The 19,329-nt window shown below is 41.3% G+C and overlaps 1 protein-coding gene across 5 annotated transcripts in view; it reads left to right on the top strand.

Moving 5' to 3' along the window:
• Positions 1-19,329, top strand: part of XYLT1 (xylosyltransferase 1) — a 207,851-nt gene that overhangs the window by 51,975 nt on the left and 136,547 nt on the right. For 3 of the 5 annotated variants that reach the window (XM_064461805.1, XM_064461804.1, XM_064461808.1), the window contains exon 2: positions 3,650-3,688. The exons of the other annotated variants lie outside the window; for them this stretch is intronic. In XM_064461805.1, coding sequence (XP_064317875.1) covers positions 3,650-3,688 — 39 coding nt within the window. The remainder of the gene's footprint in view (positions 1-3,649; positions 3,689-19,329) is intronic. 5 annotated transcript variants of the gene reach the window in all.

Genomic DNA, 19,329 nt, shown 5'->3' with positions numbered 1-19,329 from the left:
TTGGTTTATTCGTCTGTACCTCAGTTCCTCTCAGTCTTCCCATCCTTTAGTTTTGTTTTGGGAAGGTTGCAACCTCTGTGAAAACAGCTGTATCTTTGGTGTATGTGAGAGAGATATTAACCCTTTATGAAAAGTATGATAACTAAACCCCCGACTAGAATTGCTATACTCAGTGTCACCTTTCAATAGTAAACATCCTTATACTGATCAGTCTTTAAACATGATAAATAGGTCATGCTGTTTATACAGGAACACCATGCCGTTTACACTCCAATTCTGCTACAGATTTCACTTGATCACAAGCACTGGATATTAATGATTCATAGCACTTGAAAAATGGCAGCCTGAAATTTCAGCTGGGATGATTGCTGATGTCCCCAGGGTTTAGTTGTAACAACTCTTGTGGTACTTTTGCAAGCTGCTGAAACCTGGTAGGCTTTAAGTGGAGCATATACAGACCAAGCAAAACTTTGCTCGGAATGGTGCTGGTTGTTCTGCTGTTTGTTCATTAGTGTTTCCATCTGTAGATATGGACAAGTGAGAACTTTGCTGTCTGACTCAGACCTTTCATCAGCAGTTTTAATAATCAATGAGAGCAGGCAGGTTGGACAAAGCAGAGAGGTTGTCACTAAAAAAAACAAACAACCCTAAACTAAAAAAAAAAAAAAGCGCGCATACCGTCATCCCTCACATGAGGGCTATTCCTCTGCACATTACCATACATAACTGCATCAGGCTGCACACAGGAGCTGGGGAAGATCAGTGGGATTACCCAAATGGGATTTATTTGGCACTAATGATAAGTAGATAGTTTTAAGAACATGCCCCTTCCTGCAGTAAGAATGAAAGCCTTTCTTCTAAGTTGCTGACATTCAGCTCAAATTTTAAAACTATTTTTTGCACTTAGTTTTCAAGTTTGACTATGTTTGTGTCCTCCCTCCTTCTCCACCCTCCTCAGCTTCCTTATTGCCTCACTTAGAGAGAAGAATTGGGATGCATTTTCCATGGTTGCGTTTTGGGGACCTTCAGGTCAGCTCTGAGAGCTGTGTTTGGTGTGGTACCTGTAAGTGTGTCTGTGAAGCAGAGGCACTGAGTGAAAGTAGTAGCTTGTGTGCAAGGCAGAGGTGGCATCCAGAAACAGTCAAAGTCTCTTCATCTTTGTTTCACAGTCATTGGATGCTGAGAGGCAGCATCGTTGTACTGCGTGAAATGCTGTTGGGAGAAAGGGGGGAAAAAAAACCAAACCTGCACCATTTCTAGCAATTGTGCTGGTGCAAAAAGGGAGAGATGGGGATGGTTTGTTCCTACCTTTTCTCCGTAAAAGCCAAGCTTTGTTTTTTTCCTCGGGTAATTCAGAAGCAAACATCATGTCATGTACATGAATGATGTGAGTTCCCATTGATGGCAGGAAACAGGCCCCCCTGCAGTGCTAAAGTACAGGTTCCCTGCACAATGGCTAAAGTACAAGTTAATACAGGTAACCATAGCCAAAATGAGGAGGAGGAAAATAAACAGGAAAAACTGTAGCATCACAGTTTAATAAGCCCATGCTGATGCATCATGTTCCATGTGGTGAAATAATGCCATTCAAAACCTGTTTTATATTTACAATTTTCTTTAGTCAAGAAAGCTTTTGCAATTAATAATTACCCTAAGAAATCTGTTCTTCTCAGCAAGCATTGGACTTAATTGGTCTGGCTTTTTAATAGTCTGAAGCCTTATCTATTACAGGAATCCCCTGATCTTTCCAGGATGTTTTATACATACAGTAGCTGCTTCCTCTTGTAGAAATAATGTCTTTTGGAAGTGAACAGTACACACTGAAAAAGCTTTTGTCTACAATCAGATTGGCAGCAACTGAGAAAATCCAGATGATGTCCCAAAGGGAAGTCTGTGCAGCTGGGCCATTCTTTGTTACAGTAGTATTTTGCTCTTTCTATTTAAACACATTTTGTATTCTATCTGGACCACACACACCTGCCAGTATTGTGATCTTCCTGCTATGATATAAATGTGAGTGGGACAATGTAGGACAATGCTGTGACCAAACCAGCATCGCTTGAGTCCAGCTGCAAAATAGATGAGTTTATCCCTGCTAAGCCTATAGAGAAGAGCTGTGAGTGCTGACATAATTTGTTTTTAGAAATGTAAAGCCACCCAAGGACAAGATTCCTCTCACCTCTTCTCTCACCTTCAGGTGATTTCTTCCCCCCCAGCAGCTTAGCTGGTTACATGATATTTGGATTTCACTGAGGTTTCTCAGTCTCCTTCCAGTCTTGATATCATTCGGCCAGTTGTCAGACAGTATCTACTATGTGTGTGTAATAATGGTACTCCGGTGTTAGAACACATTGATGAAAGATTACATTTAAATTAGCAGTGTGACAGAGGTGATCATAGACTTTTTCACCTGGGCACGGTGTGCTGCCTGGCCCATGACTGACTTAAGCGTGGAGGGTTACAAGGCCAATTTCCTCCTTGACTTTTTTCCCCGGGTTAATACCTTGTTTCTTCATTAGTATATTTACAGTGAATGTTAAAGCAAAAGCTGCTTTACAGGCATAATTAAAAGGAATACTTAGTTTCTTGGAGGAAAGCCTGATATTTTTTTTCATTCTGTTGTATGGTTTAGCCAAAGTGAGAATCACAATGACCTGAGTATCTGGGGGTGTCAAAACTTAAAAGTAGTCTCAGGAGCCTGATAATCTGACAGACAAGAATTTACTCCACTAAACTAAAGCGGTCTAATTTCAACAGATGTGATGGATTAAAGGGAAAGTATCATTGACCTGGGTCCACTCTGTTAGGCTTTCCAATTAAACAGAATGTTGTAGAAAGTGAGACCTTGCAGAATAATACCTGGACCAGCAGGACTGAGGTTTTAAATGTCCCTTATACTTTAAAAGATGTTCCTTTAAATATTTTGCTTGAGCGCTAATCCCCGAACACTAATGACGGAGTCTCCAGTAGGGATGTCATCTCTTTCTAACCTCTCAATTAACTGGCTAAATAGGCCATTTTTGTGCTTTTGTGTTTAGAAGATCTTTAATGACATTTGAATCCTCTGGCCAAGCCAAGTTAAAAGTTCAGATTTTGACACCAAGGAAGATGCTGGGCCGTAGAAAATGCACGGTGTGCTTGCACATATAACGTGCAGAGCTGGAGAGGCACGTCATCAGTATGAAATTTTAATGGAAAACAAAACAACCACGGCATAACTGCAGCTGTTGGGAGGAAAGATTTTGCCAAGGATGTGGGCAACCTGATCATCATCAAGTCCTGATCAACCTTCTGAAAAGGTTCTAATGCCTTGAAATTACAGGAGCACCAGTCAATTGTAATCTAAGGATTAAGTCAAAGATGTAAGGCCCTGCATGTGGCCTTGGGTTGTTATGTAGCTAATCTGTCTCTGATATACACCAGTTACTGCAACTTCCTTTACTCATCCATATATTGTAGAGATCCTGTAATTCCTGTGCAATGGTAGGATGCCTGGACATGGAGGATCTCTTTTAAAAAAAATCTTGTCATCTTTGTTCAGGCCGGTGTGTTTGTTCCAAACAGTGCTACTTTGGACCAATAATGGCTCAAAACACCTTCTTTTCCACTATTCCAGAGTAATGGCTGTTTCTGTCTGCTCTTTTTGTAGATTGAACCTCCTAGTCCCTACACCAGCTTGGAGACTCAGGTTAGTACTGCCCCGCGCATTCTTTCCCCCTGCCTTCTTTCTTACAAGAGATCCTCTGAAAGAGAGGGCCGATCTGCTGTTGCCCACCGTATTTATGATATTTAATTGCGCTGATGGCTCTGGAGAAGGTGCAGCTGCAACAGCAGTACCAGTAGCTCCCAACATGACTGTATGGGCAAGAGGAGAACCAGACTCTTTACAGGGAACAGTAGGTGCAGGTGCTGAGGAAGGGGCCTGTTCAGTTGGACAACAGCAGAAGTGTCTTGTATTTGTTAGAAGACAGGATGCAGTCCTCAAGGCAGTGCAAGCATCCATTCATGGGATTCTACTCAGCTTTTGTTATGATCCCTGCTGGTAGTGTGTTATTCTAAAATACTGTTACACTGCTGATTTCCCCTTTAGACATTACAATGAATGATAACGAATCCTTGGAGATGCCTGGCATCAGAAGGTCAAAGTGACAGAAGGGATTTTATAAAGTCCCTGATGCTTTGATTTGTGTTTTCTAACAAGGCAGCATCATTGATTTCCATTCTCAGTGATCTTTGGGAGACAGCAAAGGCAATGGTCCTTGCATACTGAAGATGAGTGTTTATTCAGAACACACATGTCCCTTAGTGACTGCATAAATATTTCTGCCTTTGTCTTCTGCTGGCCGTTCTCTGGGGAAAGCTTTTGTCTGTTTTGTTATTTGTTTCAACAAACCTACTACATCTTTTTTATGGACCTCACTTTGGAGCCAAGCCTTTGTGAGTTGAAACTGGCAAGGAAGGATCACACAAAGATTGTTATACACAGTGGCATTATGAAGTGGTATCAAAGCACAGAGTACATAATAAAGTACTAATCCATACATGATGTAGAACTAGAAATACACAGTAATAATGAAGACTTGTTCTATTACTGACCTAAAATAGTGTAAGAACATCAGTTTGTGTCAGTGAAGGTACTAGGGGAGAATGCACATGTGAGTATGAGCAAGAGAATTTCACACTTGGAGGAGAAGGAAGTGAAAGGGAGATCATCAGCTCCAGTTGGTACAGCTGCCAGCTGCAGCAGATTACTGGCTGAGGTGATGCCTTCAGCCGCAGCATACCACTTCCTTGTCCTGCCCTGCCAGTCTGCATCTTCGCTGACCTGCATGCCATTCACTCTTCTCGCCCCATTACGTCCTGTTGTGGTTTAGTCCTAGTCAGCAGCTAAGTCCCACCCAGCCTCTCCCTCACATCCCTCTGGTGAGATGGGGGAGAGAATCAGAAGAGTAAAAGTGAGAAAACTTGTGGGTTGAGGTAAAAACACTTTAATAGGTAAAGCAAAAGCTGCATGTGCAAATGAAGCAAAACAAGGAATTCATTCACCAGTACCCATGGGCAGGCAGGCGTTCAGCCATCTTCAGGAAAGCAGAGCTCCATCATGCCTAACAGTTACTTGGGAAGACAAATGCCATCACTCCGAATGTCCCCCCTTCCTTCTTCTTCCCCCAGCTTTATATGCTGAGCATAATGCTATATGGAGTGGGATATCCCTTGGGTCAGCTGGGGTCAGCTGTCCCAGTTGTGTCCCCTTCCAGCTTCTTGTGCACCCGGCAGAGCAAGGGAAGCTGAAAAAGTCCTTGACTAGTGTAAGCGCTACTTAGCAACAACTAAAACACCTCCACATTATCAACACTGTTTTTAGCAGAAATCCAAAACATAGCCCCATACTAGCTACTATGAAGAAAATTAACTCTGTCATAGCCGAAACCAGGACACCTCCTTGCTCAGACTGTCAGCAGGAGTGACAGGTGACTCCAAAAGTTGTTGTGCTTACAAGAGGCCTTAATATCTTTGGGATCAGGGAGGGCATAAACACATTGTTTAATGAATAATTAAGGTAGAAATTAAGTGTATGCTTATATGTGTTGATGTTTCTTTCAGTGTTACTCAAAGCCACCTCCACTTCTGAATCCATTTTCTGTAGAAAGCTGCTTTCTTCTAACCTTGACATAGAAGATAATAGCCAAAAGCAACTCAGTGTGGGCAATGCACTTACATCCCAGAGTGTTCTAGACTGCTGGGGGCTGCTCAGGTGTATGAGGTGAGACCAGGCAGGTATCCTGGGATATGGAGAGGGATGGGACTGTCTGTCTCTGAGAGGTGGAAGTAAATCTGGGTATCACAGCTGAAGGTCAGGGCATGACTTTGGTTTCTAGGGGTATGTTTCTGTTTAGGTGAAGTGGTCAAAAGCGTCTGCATTAGCAGTGGAAGTTGTTGATTTATATCCAGGGTAAGAGGTTAGCAGTTTGAGACTGAGCCACAGTCTTAGCTGCAAGTGTCTGTTTCCTTTGCTGGGAAAAAGCACTGTGAGAAAAATAACACCAGTAGCTTTAATGTTTTGCCGACTCAAACAGGATTTTAACTAATATGGTTAGTAAAGAATCCCCAAATTCGCAGAAGTTTCCCCGCATGCTTTATTTTCTTCCTTTTTCTTTGGAGTGGAGAGTACTGCTGCATTCATTTGAGACGTGTTGAGTAGACTGGTGAACACCTTCTCTGCTTTGGTGGTTTCCTGCACAATCTTGGGATGAATCAGCTCATTTGAGAGTTTCTCTCCACTGCCCTCTGATTTCCTGTCTCAGCTCTGGTTTGGTTGGTATTTTGAATGTTGACATTTCAAACCCGTGCTGCGTGTTAAAAGGGGACCATATTGTGGAGGCTTCTCATGAATTTTACGTATCATTTCCCCTCCTTTCCCTGGTCTTACAATCAGCTGTACAACTGTTGAAAATTTTACAGGTATGGCTGCAAGTGATCTCAAGAGAGAATGGGTACTCTTCCAACCAGCTCAGCTTCAGCAGATCTCTCTGAATTCCCCTATAAAGGTATATTTCGGGTTGTATGTAAGTGAACAGAGGGAAAGCATTTACTTGAGAGCTAAGCAAGTGTTTTCAGCTTATATTTTTTCCAGGGAAAAGATGGTTCTGCAAACAAAATAATTTTTGCACAATTCCCTCATGTTCTTCTGTCTTTCAGAGGCATATCAGAATACTTTGTTCAGATTAGACTGCCAAATCATACTACTCATGCTAATCAAATATAGCAGTATATCAGGGATTGGTCTGATTTATTTCTGCCTATCTGTGCTGGGACAGTTTGTCAAAAGATGATGCAGTCAGGTAGTTCTGTTCATCCTGTTCTTTTTTTTTTTTTTTTTTTTAAGTGGGATGATATAACTCACAAACAACAGTCCTTTGGCTTTTCTGATGCCAAATGGTGTGCAACAAGTGTGAATCATGTAATGTATAAATTTGGTGCAGCAGATTAACAACTATTTAATCAGCTGTGTTTGAGGGAGTAGGATGTGGCAAATTTATTTGCACTGTGTTGCAAAATGATACTCATTTAGGGTGAAACACAGAAACTTTGTCTTTACTGTATTGGAAAAAATATTTTGAAAACAAACCTCCCATTTCCTATTCCTAAATTCCACTGTGTGCTAATGCCAAAACGAGATACCCCTGAGCATCCTTGAGGTGTTTGATAAGGTCATGTTGTCAGGTTCTTTTGGAGGGTTCAGGCATGTTTGCACTATCATGCAAGGAGAAGCTGAGTGTAATTTGGAGAGAATGAAGAAAATGGAGAGAATCTCAGGAGCTGAGATGGTTGCACATAACATCTGAAACAGCTGTGACTCTGTTTGTAACTACTTTTCTCATTATTTCAGAAGCTATCTCCGTCAGTGAGGTTGTGGTTATTTGCATTTTGCGCTTCCCATCCTTCATTTCACAAAAGTATCAGGAGCCAAATGTAATGGTTTCAGCAGCGGTTAGCCCAGAGATAAATTTTGGCCCTTTTCTTCATTCCCTCAGAGCAATGGAGTTTGTTATCGTGTTTGGGTTAGAGAGGTCATTATCGGTCTTCTTCCAAAGCTGTAGCTTTGTGACTGCTAAAAGTTGTGTGATCAGATGCTAGGGAGCCCTCTAAGGCTTATTGATATAGGACCATGGAGTATTGCAGCTGGTGGAGGGAATGGGTCTCTGCATAGCAGGTAATGGGACTGAGTAGTCAGTGCAGCAGTTACAGTCCTTAGCTCTTTTTTCACCTGTGAGAGGTAACCCTTACCAGGTGTTTTCTCTTCACCAGTGCTATCTGCAGCATGAGTGCGCTGCAGTGCTTGCCTTGAAAGCCACAGTCTGAGGAGTGCTGGGCTAAGCTTGCAGCAGGCAGATGTGCACCCTCATGTCTGTGTGGTAAGCGGTTGGTTTTCCACCACTTGGAGGTCAGTAGCATCTCTTCTAAGCTTATGGCAATAATAATAAAAAAAGTTACAATTCTTCTTCCCAGAATATAGCATACTAGTTTTTTCTGTGTTGTTAGAAGTCAAAATATGAACTGATTTTTGCTGTGCAGGTTCCAGAAGATGCTCTCACCAGGATAGCTTGTGCGAGAACAGCTGGTAGCTTGCAGCCTCCCTTTAAATGATGGGTGCAGTTCCCAGGTCCTGCTGAAGTGTGAAACTTGGAGATAGTTGAAATAACATGCACACTCAGAATCCAAATGCGAGATGTGCCTATAATACATATGCCACTCCAGGAGGATTTCAGATGGAAAGTTTCCTTAGCCAAGGGGGGATGCCAGTCCAGAGAGGATTGCATTGGCAAAGAGCCAGTGTGAAAGATGCTTTGAAGGCCTCTTCCCATGGAACACAAGTGCTCTGCCACGCTGGTGAAGTAAATATTGATGCTTGAGTACAGTCAGCAGTGTGCTTGTCATAATACAGTAAAACCAGACTGCTTTTTCATACCCTTCTGTAATTGGGGTGTACCCTGCCTGCAGCGTAGTGGCTCAGTACCTCCTACCGATGTCAGCCTCTTGTCTCTGAGCACAGCTCAGATTCTGATTACTCCCAGACAAAATTTGGATTTTAACAGTACTGCCTTTAAAGAAACGAGGGAAGAAGTCTGCTTATTATTGTCCTCTCTACCATTTAATTTAATTTTTTTTTTTTAAAAGCTAGTTCTTTTTAGAATGAAAATGTCCTGCCCCGGAGAGCATCATGTAAGGAATAAAAATTGTCATATTAAAAGGTATTTATTATCCTGTAATTCCCTTCTCTGAAATTGATTTCTGACTTAATTCGGTAAATGACTCGGAACTGAAGGTTCGCGGTGTGCCACTCTGTTGTGGGTGTTGCACTTCACGATTAAGTGGCCACTTTGAACAGCAAAAGCGTACTCTTGGTTTGTTTCTTCGAGCGCTTGGCAGGATGCCTTTGTCATCAGGTACGAGTCAAATAACTTTATTGCCTATAGGACTCTCTAAATAATTGTGTACTCAGTTGTTTGACCTTTAATTATTTCTTCCATTCAACCCAGAATTTTAAAACCATAACCCTCAGCTGTGAGTGCCAAGAGGGACTTAGGTCTGTGATCTGCCCTCATAGCTTGCAGGCAAGAGAGGGGCTATCAGGAGGCACGCTGCTGCCTGGAAATCTCATGCACCTTTTGCCCAGTTCTTGTTTGGGAACGATGGGGTGCTGTCAGCCCTGTTTGGATCCAGAGCACAAGTATGGCAGCAGCAGCAGCTGTACAAGTTGGCTAATTGTGCATCTTAAAACAGAGATGATTGCCTTTGCAGGTAAGTGAGCGTTTTGCCCTTTGTGCGTGGCCTTGGTCAGGATCTGCCTCGCTGGGGGCTGCACAGCTGATTTCACCTGAGTTGCATGTGATCAGCATTTCCCAGTAAGGTTACGTAAGAATTGCGTTATTTGTTAGTGTGTCATATGGAAAAGAATCATTAAATAATTAGGGAACTGGTTTTCAAAATAATATGACTAAAAATAACACTCTGAATCTTTTGTGTCTCTGGTTTCAGGTGTGTGTGGGATTACTTTCTGAGTCTTTTGGTTATCTCCCAAGTTAGAAACTTGGGGATTTTTCCAGTTGTAGTCTGTATTCATGAAAAAAATCATCAATCCAGGAATTTTGGAGCCTGTGGAAAAAGCGCATCTTGCAGTTTTTGTGACAAGATGATTGTGACTGGTACCACCAAAAATATGGAGTCTTTCATAAAATCATGTTGTGAAGCTAAAGTAAACTCCCAGGGTACTTGCTTTTCAAAATGCAGATAAACAGTTGCGGGACGAGGAGGTACACACACCGTTTCATAAGGTGCTGAAGTGAGTAAAGAGCTGAAATGCCTATGGGATATATGGCCACTGGAGAAAATTCCACCGTTTGTTGTCATGACTGTACTCACTAATTGAGGATTTTGCATTCTGCTGTCAAAGTGAGGAGGAAACAGCATGTTTTCCTTCCCACTGAAAAACATGAAAATGCAAGTAGAATTCATGGGCTTACCTCTGAAATCCTTGTAGTGCAGTCCCCATAGAAACACCCAATGCAATCAAATTGCTGAGCTGATATTGTCGAATAATCAGATATGCTGATTTTGGCAAAGATAAGCCCAGAAACACAGCGTCTAGAAACGTCTCCACTGTTAAATCACACAAGAAAGAGAATTTAGGTCGTTTGAGGAGAATGCTTCTTTCAAATATATCTACTGAGTGGGTCCTTTTTGGATATAGGTGGGAAATACTCTGCAGCTTTAACTGAATATTATTTGCATTGAAGATACCTAGGTTCAGTCTTGTGCAGCATTTTGGGAAGTTTTAACTTTTGTTACACATGAAGTTTTATGTGATTTGGTCATGGGAGAGGGAGAAAGAAATGAAGAGCGTATGACTTTGAGCTCGCATCTCCAGCCCTTGTTTTCTGCACTATTTCCATGGACAAACTGAGAAGTCAGGCACTGAAGGCCAGTGGAGACCTTTGCAACAATCAGTTGCATGAAGAAGGTACACGCAATGTGTCACTTAGATTCCTTCCTACCAATGCTGTAAAACTTGAATCTGATATGGAACTACTTAAAAAAAAAAAAGGAGAGAAAAAGCTTATATAAAGCTTTCTAACTTATGGAGAAAAAAGCACCTAGCCATTGGCTCACAGTGGCTTGGGTGCTGTGCAATAAGTAATTCCTTTATCTTGTTCTTTGGAGGACATTTGATATTTTCAGTACATTTTCAGTCCACTTGGTGCTTGCAAAAGCTGTCCAATGGACAGCGCTGAGAATGAAATCTCTTCTTGGAGAGGTACAGCTTGGGCAAACTTTCCAGTCCCAGCACATGTAGAAGGGAACTTCTGTGGTGGACAGGATGGTATTTTTGACTCGTCTCTGAACTCTGCATCCAGAGCTTGCTAAGCATCCTTGCTCTCATTTAATCGAACTATAGCTTGTAATCTCTGCATTTCAGCAGTGGATTGTTTCTTTTTTTGTTGCCAGAGTATTTGTGACCTGTCCAGTGGGTTGTCTGTCCCTTTTAATACTCATTTGAGAAAATATTCTTGTCCTTTCTAGAAATAGGGAAGTTTCTAATTGTCCGTAAGTCCATTCATGCATGATGCAGCTTCGGGAACATGAGGTGCTCTTACGCAGTTATCTTTAATTATGAATATTTTTAACAGTACACCTACCAAAGCCTTATGCTTCCAAGCTAAGATCTTAAAAAGATATTAGAATTGTGATATTTCCCAGCAGAGGCTGATTTTTCAGTACCCTTTTAATTTGCACACCATTCAAAATGCTTACCAGCAGTAGTTAATGCCTGTGAAGTGTTTAGCCTCAGATGGAAAATTTAGTTCTGTGCTTGCCTCTTGTTATTGTAGAGGGCAAATTGGCAGAAAGGAAGATACATGTATTATGTTAATTAAGTTATGTTATGTAATTGTGACCCTGTTTCTGCTGTACAGTAAAGCTATTGTATGCTGTCGTGCTCTGCACTTCAAATGACATCACAGTACAGGAAAATTCTTGATTATTCCAGAATAATGCTATCTGGGCTAAAGGATAAATGATTATTATTTGATAGCATGAGGTCTGGTGGATTGCTTAATGCAGAACTGTTCTGATAGCAAATAGGAATTGTGCCAACAAACTGAAATATTCTGAGACTAATTGGATCCTTGGGTATCTGTTGGTATTCTTTAAGTGAAATATATCTAGAAGTTGTTCTGATAAATATATCTAGAAGTAAATAAGTACTTCATATCTTACAGATTGCAAATACAATATATATTTGTGGAAGTTGCAATATTACAGTGAGGGGCTGTTAAGAGTTTTACAGCTGTTTCCTTTCTCCTGTGCATCCCTTTGTGTCAGAACAGCAAGATAGGAGGAATTCACACAGTATTTTCCAGTTAAATGTTAGGTAGATGCCCATTCAACACCTCCTAGACTAATATTTGAAAGCATGCTTAATTACAAGCACCCACTCAAGTGCAGATGACTTCAGGGAGACTTCTTGAAGTCCCACTGTGTATCACGCCTTCATTTCTTACCTAAAACCAAATTTCCGTTGCAGTAGTTTAAAATATATATATTCTTTTTCTCTGGATCCCCTTTACATACAGAGAACTGGATGTTCTGGTGAATGATTCACTTTGCCTCTCCTGACCGTTGGTTTATCCTCGCTGAGGAGGTGACTTATTGTATTAATGTGAGCAGTGAGTAAAATGCAGGTCAACTTACCAGCCTGGAGAGTCGCCAGTGTGACTGGTGTGTAGTTGTGGAAGGTTGTGCAGCAGGTAGAATGAAAAGCTACATGCAGGTGACCCTTGTCTGATGTTACCGCTTGTGTGGTGTTCTCGGTGAACATCTCGGGATGCATTTTGCTTTGGGATTGGTTTGAAATGATACTGCAGTGTGGGATCTGTTTCCGTTTTGCTTCATGTTCTGTAACAGCTACAGGTAGATGCAACTGAAAAGGCTCTTGTGATGCTGCTGCTTCCCGGCCCGCCCCCTGCAATTTTCTCTTGCTATGGTTACGCTGGGATTAGACCTCAATGGCATAAGTAGCTCTTCTGTAGCAAAGCGGTTTAAAGTGATAATTCCATTTTTTGGGTGGTGAAGCATAACACAGCAAATAAAAATGCAAAAATAATTTCTTAAAAACAGTCAGATGATAATTGGATAAATATAGATATGCACAGCTGTGTTTTGAATGCAGTGTTTTCCAGATTTAGTTACAATAATTTTGTAGCCAGGGCAACTTTGAAGTGGCAACGTCTACTTTCATGTAGCACACTGAGAATTTTTTCTTTCTTTTTTTTTTTATTATTGCCCAGTACTTCAAGTACTGGAGACCACAGTACAAGGAGAACCTACTTCTAAAACTGTTGTTCTCAATTTACAGAAGTAGGACGAACTATGCAGAAGGTTCTTTTGCTCGCTTGCCTAGGCCACTTCACAGATTGCATATGCACTCCTTCACGTTAACCTTCCTCCTATGAGTGCCTTGTTTTACAGCCTTGTTGATGTACCTTTGCAGTCTCTGTAGTTCTGCCTCATTGTCAGAGTTCACTGGTATTGCTAGAAGAGGAATTAACTGTGCCATAGAGTATAAAAGTATTTTAGTAGCTGGTAAACCCAATGGAGATATGGAGCTAACATCTGTATTACATACTCCTGTGTTTTGTGTTCTGACTGGGAAAATGACTGCAACTGGTTAGATTGCAGTGCTGAACCCAAAGCAAGATTTAAAAGAAAAAGATGCGAATGTTTTATTGTCTTGACTTATAACAATGTTTTTTGTTGCAGTCATGTCCAGTCACATAGGCAGCCCTGCACTCCTCTATCAGGTATGTTTCGACTGCATCCAGCCACAGCAAGCTATGTGTTAGATAACCTTATCTGAAGAGTATGAGCATTTGGAGGCTGCATCCAGTAATCAGCAGAGCATCTGAATTTGAGGCATGCCTTTCAAAGCTAAAGCCAGACCCTGTATTATTGCCTAAGCTCCACGTATTGTATGTGTGTGTAGAGAGCTGACAGCCTCAGAACAGGATTAGCAAAATCTGTCATGCAGTGAAAATACCGAGGATGTGAGGTTTCTGAATCTTGCACCACTGCAGCCCTTGGGCAGAGCCATAATGTGTTCTCTCTGGCTGTTTGGCATTCACAGCCCATCACCCTGAAGTGTTGCTTATGTCCATTCTCAGAGGAAAATAAAACCAAAGACAACACCTTGCCAAGGCTGCTTCTTTCTGTGAAAGGTGTGGGATTCTCCTGCACAGGGAGTGCTTGCCCAAGAGGCACCCTCTGCTTAGGCTGGGAGGGCGCCACCCCTTTGTGCTGGCATCCCTGACCATGCTGCCCTGTGACCCCCAAGCAAAGCAGTGGGACTTTGGAGAGTGCAAGCTGTGCTGTCCCTCATGGGAAGGGTGAGTTCCTCTCCTTGTTGCAGGACTGTTTCCCTATTTCATATGTGCTGCTAAACTGGAGAAAAAAATCTGCCATTCTAAGGTGCAAATCAAGATGAAATTAGCGGTTGGGGAGCCTGTGGTACAAGCTTCTGTTAGGTAGCAAGTGCCAGGTGCTGACATTCATAACGGGTTAATAATTTGTATGCATTATAGCAAAGCCAAGCTTGAAGAGGAACTTGCAAGAAGGGTCATGCTACAAGCAGGTTTGATAAACTCCTGGCTCTGCTTGGAGAGTAAGCTTTAAAATAACTGTAGCCCTGAAACAGTTTTCTTCTTGCTGTTTGCGTATAATATACTTTATTATGCATATTATTCCATGGCTTCACAGGAACCAGAAACAATTTTGATTATTATTTCTTTCTTCCTGTGTCTTCTGGCATTTAATTGTACTTTCTCCTGTGTAGTAAGTGTTAGCTAATGTTTGTAATTGCGTATAATATGACTGGCTTCTAATATTTGAGTTTACAAAAAACAAAATATTTTTTATAAAAGCTGATAATAAAATTGTTATATTAGAAGAGCCAGCACTTAGTGCCTGTAAAATGACACTGAGTTAATTATTTGCAAATTATGTAGATGCTAATTTGATTGTGGCCTTCAACAGCGTTTGGTTTCTTAGTAAGCAGGAAACATGCAATGTTTGACAGCTGCTTCCAGAGCACCTTTCTGGCTGCTCAGCTTTGAACTTTTGTTGGCACTTTTATCACGATGCCTGGTAGCTGGACAAAGTGTCTTGAAAAGGTCAAAAAGTTAGTCTTGACTAATAGTTTGGAAAAAAATAAAAGGGCAAAAAAACAAAAGACAATTTAAATAACAAATCAATGAAGCTTTATCGGTAAGTGCCAGGTCAGGCTCATGGTAACCTTTCTCAAGGCCTGCTGCCTATTCCTTTGCCTGTGAAAACACAGAAACGTAGCATAAATGGAATAAATAGAAGTTATTGCCTCTTTATTTTAGACATCAAACTGATGACTGACGTACTTTTCTCAGTGTTTTTTTCTCCAGTGAAGTAACACTATAGTCTTTATAGTTCAGCCTCTCAAAACTCACACAGAGACATAAAACTGTTGATGGTTTTTTTTATTTTTAAATTTTGATGTGGAGCCTAAGTTAAAATGGACCCACATCTCTGCTCCAGATTTCTTGTGTCTGACCCCTGTTCAGGAGTCCATTTCTGCCAAGCATAAGGTGTGGCTGGCAGTGTTTTACTCTCCCAGTCACATGGCAGTTTGGTAGCCCAGGCCAGAAAGTGCTGGTGATGTGCAAGTGCTGTTACTGTCAGTGATTTGGTTATTCATGAGGAAGATTTAGCGTGCGTATAACTTGGCTGTTCATAAGGAAATTATTTAGTTCAGCAAGGTGGGGTTTATTTAAAAGGTACCTGATAGATTACAGGTTGTGCCACACAGGAGGAGCTGCTCTGGTTGCAGCTGGGGAGTTCTGTGGGTTTTGGATGGGTGGACGTTTGCTGGGCAGAGCTCCTCTGGACTTCCTGTGGGAGGGCTGTGAATTCCAGTGTGGCTCTGACTCACCTGAGGCAAACTAACGGGCTTGGAAAATACAAAAGTTTCAGAGAAACAAAAACCTCAAGTGAAACTCTTGTTTGGGGTCATACTCTGCAGTAGTGACCATGCGGAGCTCTTCTACAGCAGATGTGTATGAGTAGCCTATATATTTGACTAAGCAGCTGGCCCTTGTCTTCATGGAAAGGAGAGGTTTCTGATGTGTAGCTGTTTCTTGTGACTCCAGAAGGTGGAAGTCCAGATTGTGGCTGTTGCCTGTAGGTCACTTCCAGTGACAGCAGAACGCTGAGTAACTTCTGTGGAGTTAGTGGAGCCTTTGTGGTGCCTGTGAGTCCAGGGGTGTGCAGACCCTGTTCATATTACAGATATTTATAGATTGTGTCTGGATATGTAGTACATATAAAAATATTTTTAATATAAATTTCCCACTGTTTTGTCTTGTACTACCATTGATATTTTTGATAAATACTTGTTCCAGCTTAGAAGCAACAATTTTTCCCTGTGCATCATACACCATGATACACACACTGCTTTGGAAGCTGCAGTGAAAGAAGTTAGTGAAGACCTGTTTTGTTTTATTTTGACAAAAAGTGCCAGTATCATGAGTAATCCATGGGTCTATCCCACTTTTTACCATTACCTGAAAATTCACTCTGAAGGCCATGCTGTTAAAATATGAGAGCATTATTTCTTATTACATTCACTCCAGAGTAATTTGGGAGGCTTTGGCATAGTGCCTAGTTTACACTAAGCTTGCCAGCAGAGGAAGTTAATCAAGAATTGTTGGTCCAAGGTGAATTCTTGCTCTGTTTTATCTTGAATGACTTTCCACTGAAGACAGTCCTACATCCTGAGCTAATCTGTTCAACTCCAGGATTAGGTCGTTTATTTTCAAAACCATGATTTCCTTGAAGATGCTCCTGAAACAGCCAGCTGAGCCTGTCTACTCCCTCAATCCCAGCTGTGTTGCTGGGTGTAACCACAAACTAAAACAGCAAATATTGGCATCATTCAGTAAATGTCATCCATTTGCTGTGCTGAAGTTGTTCCATGTGAGGGAGTGTGAGTCTGAGGCTCCCCAGTGGGCAAGCGGGCATTGCAAAGAGTCAGTCAAGGACTTGGGGTGACCCAGCTGGCAGGTTTCATTTTTTATTGGGATCATCAAACCCCCTCTCCCCACCAAGATCTTTGCTGGTCATGAAAATAGTGTTAGCAAGCTGTGGAAGGTCATCCTGGAAATTCAAGCTGTAGAGGGTCAACAGGGCTTGCCACTTGCCTGAGAGGGAGGTTTGCTGTCTGGCAGAGATGCTCTTTTCCCAGCAGAATGTTTATTATTTCTTTAAGTGTCTGTGTCCCTCTTCAGTCCTTCCTGCCCTCCCTTGTCACTTCCTGACGTAACTGTTGTGGCTCTGGCAGCATATGCGTTTTCTCCTAGGTTTCACCTACTTAATTAGGTTTTAACTTTTAGTTTTATGCTTTCCATTATCTGAATGTTTTTCTAACTGAGATTTCTTTGCTTAATATCTGTCTTCCTTCTCTGGCAGTTTATTTTGTTCCATATAGGTAAACGTGCTGGCTGGAGTAGAACACTTTCTTGATGTCCTTATTTCCATTATTGTCTGCCTTTGCATATATCTGAATAACCAAGTATTTTGACATCTGAAAAATACAGTGGGGGCTAAATTTTGTCGTGCTATTTGCTGGGAAAATGCAGTATTTTTCTATTCAGATTCAAAATTATAGGACTTAGGCTGAAATTAGACTTGTAGCTCATCTTTCTAGTTATGAAACTGTTATTTTCACTAGATATTTTGAAATCTTGATTAACTATATGTTTCTACAAGGGAAAATAATTTACAGAGCTGGGTAATAGCCCTTACTCAGTAAAACACAAGCAGACTTGCAAGTTAGGCAGTTGCCTCAATGTGAATGCTCATGTGTTCATTCAAAGCAATGTGAATGCTTCGAATTGAAGGTGTTGTTTAAGCGTTTCCCTAATTCTGGCCCTTGATGCAAAAACATTTGCTTATAATTTCAGTGAATTGGCTTTTGCTGTCTTAATAGGCTTTTTAATTATTTATTGGCAGTAATGCTGAAAGGGAGTGAATTTCAGAGATGCATGCACTTTAAGTCAACACATGCGAGCAACTGCATTTAAAATGAGTGCTTCAGCATTCGGTAGGGAAGAAGGATCCATTAGGTGGGTCACAATCACAGGACTGCTAATGCTGTGCAAACATGTGCAGAGAAATTCCTAAAAATGCTGAAGGGTGTTTGCCAGAGTGCTTAAAGGCATCCAGCTCTTGTTACCTTTGAATGAGAGACCCGCAGAGCTGAGTAGGAAAAACTTTTCTCAGCAGTTACAAGTTTTAGAGATTTGAAGTGGTTTTGCACTTCACTTCAAAACAAAACCAGATCTTTTGATATTTTCATAAAAAGAGAGCAGAAGATACTCCTTAAGCACAGTGCTGCGTTATGCATGTGCGTACCAGAGGAGTCCTAGAGGTTCAGGCGTTCTCCCCGCTGACGTGCTGCAGAGCAGGAGGCTGCGTGAATAGTGGCAGTCACCAGGAAATACAGATTTTGGATAAGTCTTTTCTATACCAGCCTTTAGAGCATAGTGGAAATGCATCCTAGTAATGGACAGAAGTAACATGTGTGCTGCAACCTTCTGGTCTTAAGCATCCATATCCTCCCTCCCCCCTTGAAATTCTTTGGGAAAAAAGGAAAGGTTAGAGCAGGAATTTTATTTTCTCAGACTCCCAGTTGTCATGTTTTTGCCATAAACCTCAACCATGCAATAGCAAACATTGAATGTCTGCCCAAAGGACCAGTCTGCCTCAGCCAGAGAAATACCAATAGTGCATATTTCACTGAGGGTCAGAGCCCTGGCTCAGAGGCTGGGCAGTAGAACAGAAGTGGTAGGTGGTACCTCTGTAAATGCAAGTGCCAGGCAGTGTGACCAATAGCCAGAGGCAAAGTCTTACATTAAAGGTTTAATTAAAGAGTCTCAGGGAGTATGCATCATCTGAGCATTATAACGCTCAGCAGGAACTTTGAGTCAAAGCCAGAGGATAATAAGAATTAAACCACATTTTAACCATGTACATTTCAAGGATTTATATTCTTTGCTGGAGCTGAATAACACATTATTGTAGTGCCGTAACTGGTGTTATATATGACCTTATAAAATGTTGTGATCCTTTCAAGCATTTATTATTACGTAAAAACTGAAGTAGTTTTTCCACTTTCATAGTTTTTCCAAGTTTAAAATTGGTTTTGGAACATAGCCTGGAAAGAACAATTACGCTAACATCATTATTAGGGAAAATTTACATAGCTTCTACACAGGTATATAAAGATGTAATGGTACTGCATGTAGAAGGATAGCTGTGAAGTGCTTTTCTTTTCTTTGCCAAATTTCATTTAAGCATGAGATATCATCTCAGCCATTGAGACCAAACCTGTCAATTCAGAGCAGAATATGAAAGCGGCTTCTTTGAACTTGTTATGTGTTACCAGAGACTAACAAAAGTAATAGGAAACAACAAATAGCTTAAAATAAAGAATATTTTGTGTCCATGTAATAAAGCATGTGTGTATCTAAACAAGAAAGTGGACAAAAAGGACTCATCATAGTCATTGTCAATCACCATTTGATTATTTGGAGGAAAAATGGAGTCACAAAGTGCTTGCAGTATCTTCTTCAAGATCACACCATGAGTCACTAGCCAGGTCACTAAGTTTGTTAGGCTTTTTGGTTCTCGTCTCCTGTTACTGGTATTTGACAGCCGCTTCTCCTTGCAGCCCTTCATAAGGGC

Source organism: Phalacrocorax carbo, chromosome 10 (assembly GCF_963921805.1).
Source record: "Phalacrocorax carbo chromosome 10, bPhaCar2.1, whole genome shotgun sequence".
Taxonomy (NCBI): Eukaryota; Metazoa; Chordata; class Aves; order Suliformes; family Phalacrocoracidae; genus Phalacrocorax; species Phalacrocorax carbo.
Note: the sequence above shows the minus strand (reverse complement) of the source record. Positions and strands in the feature narration are given on the sequence as shown.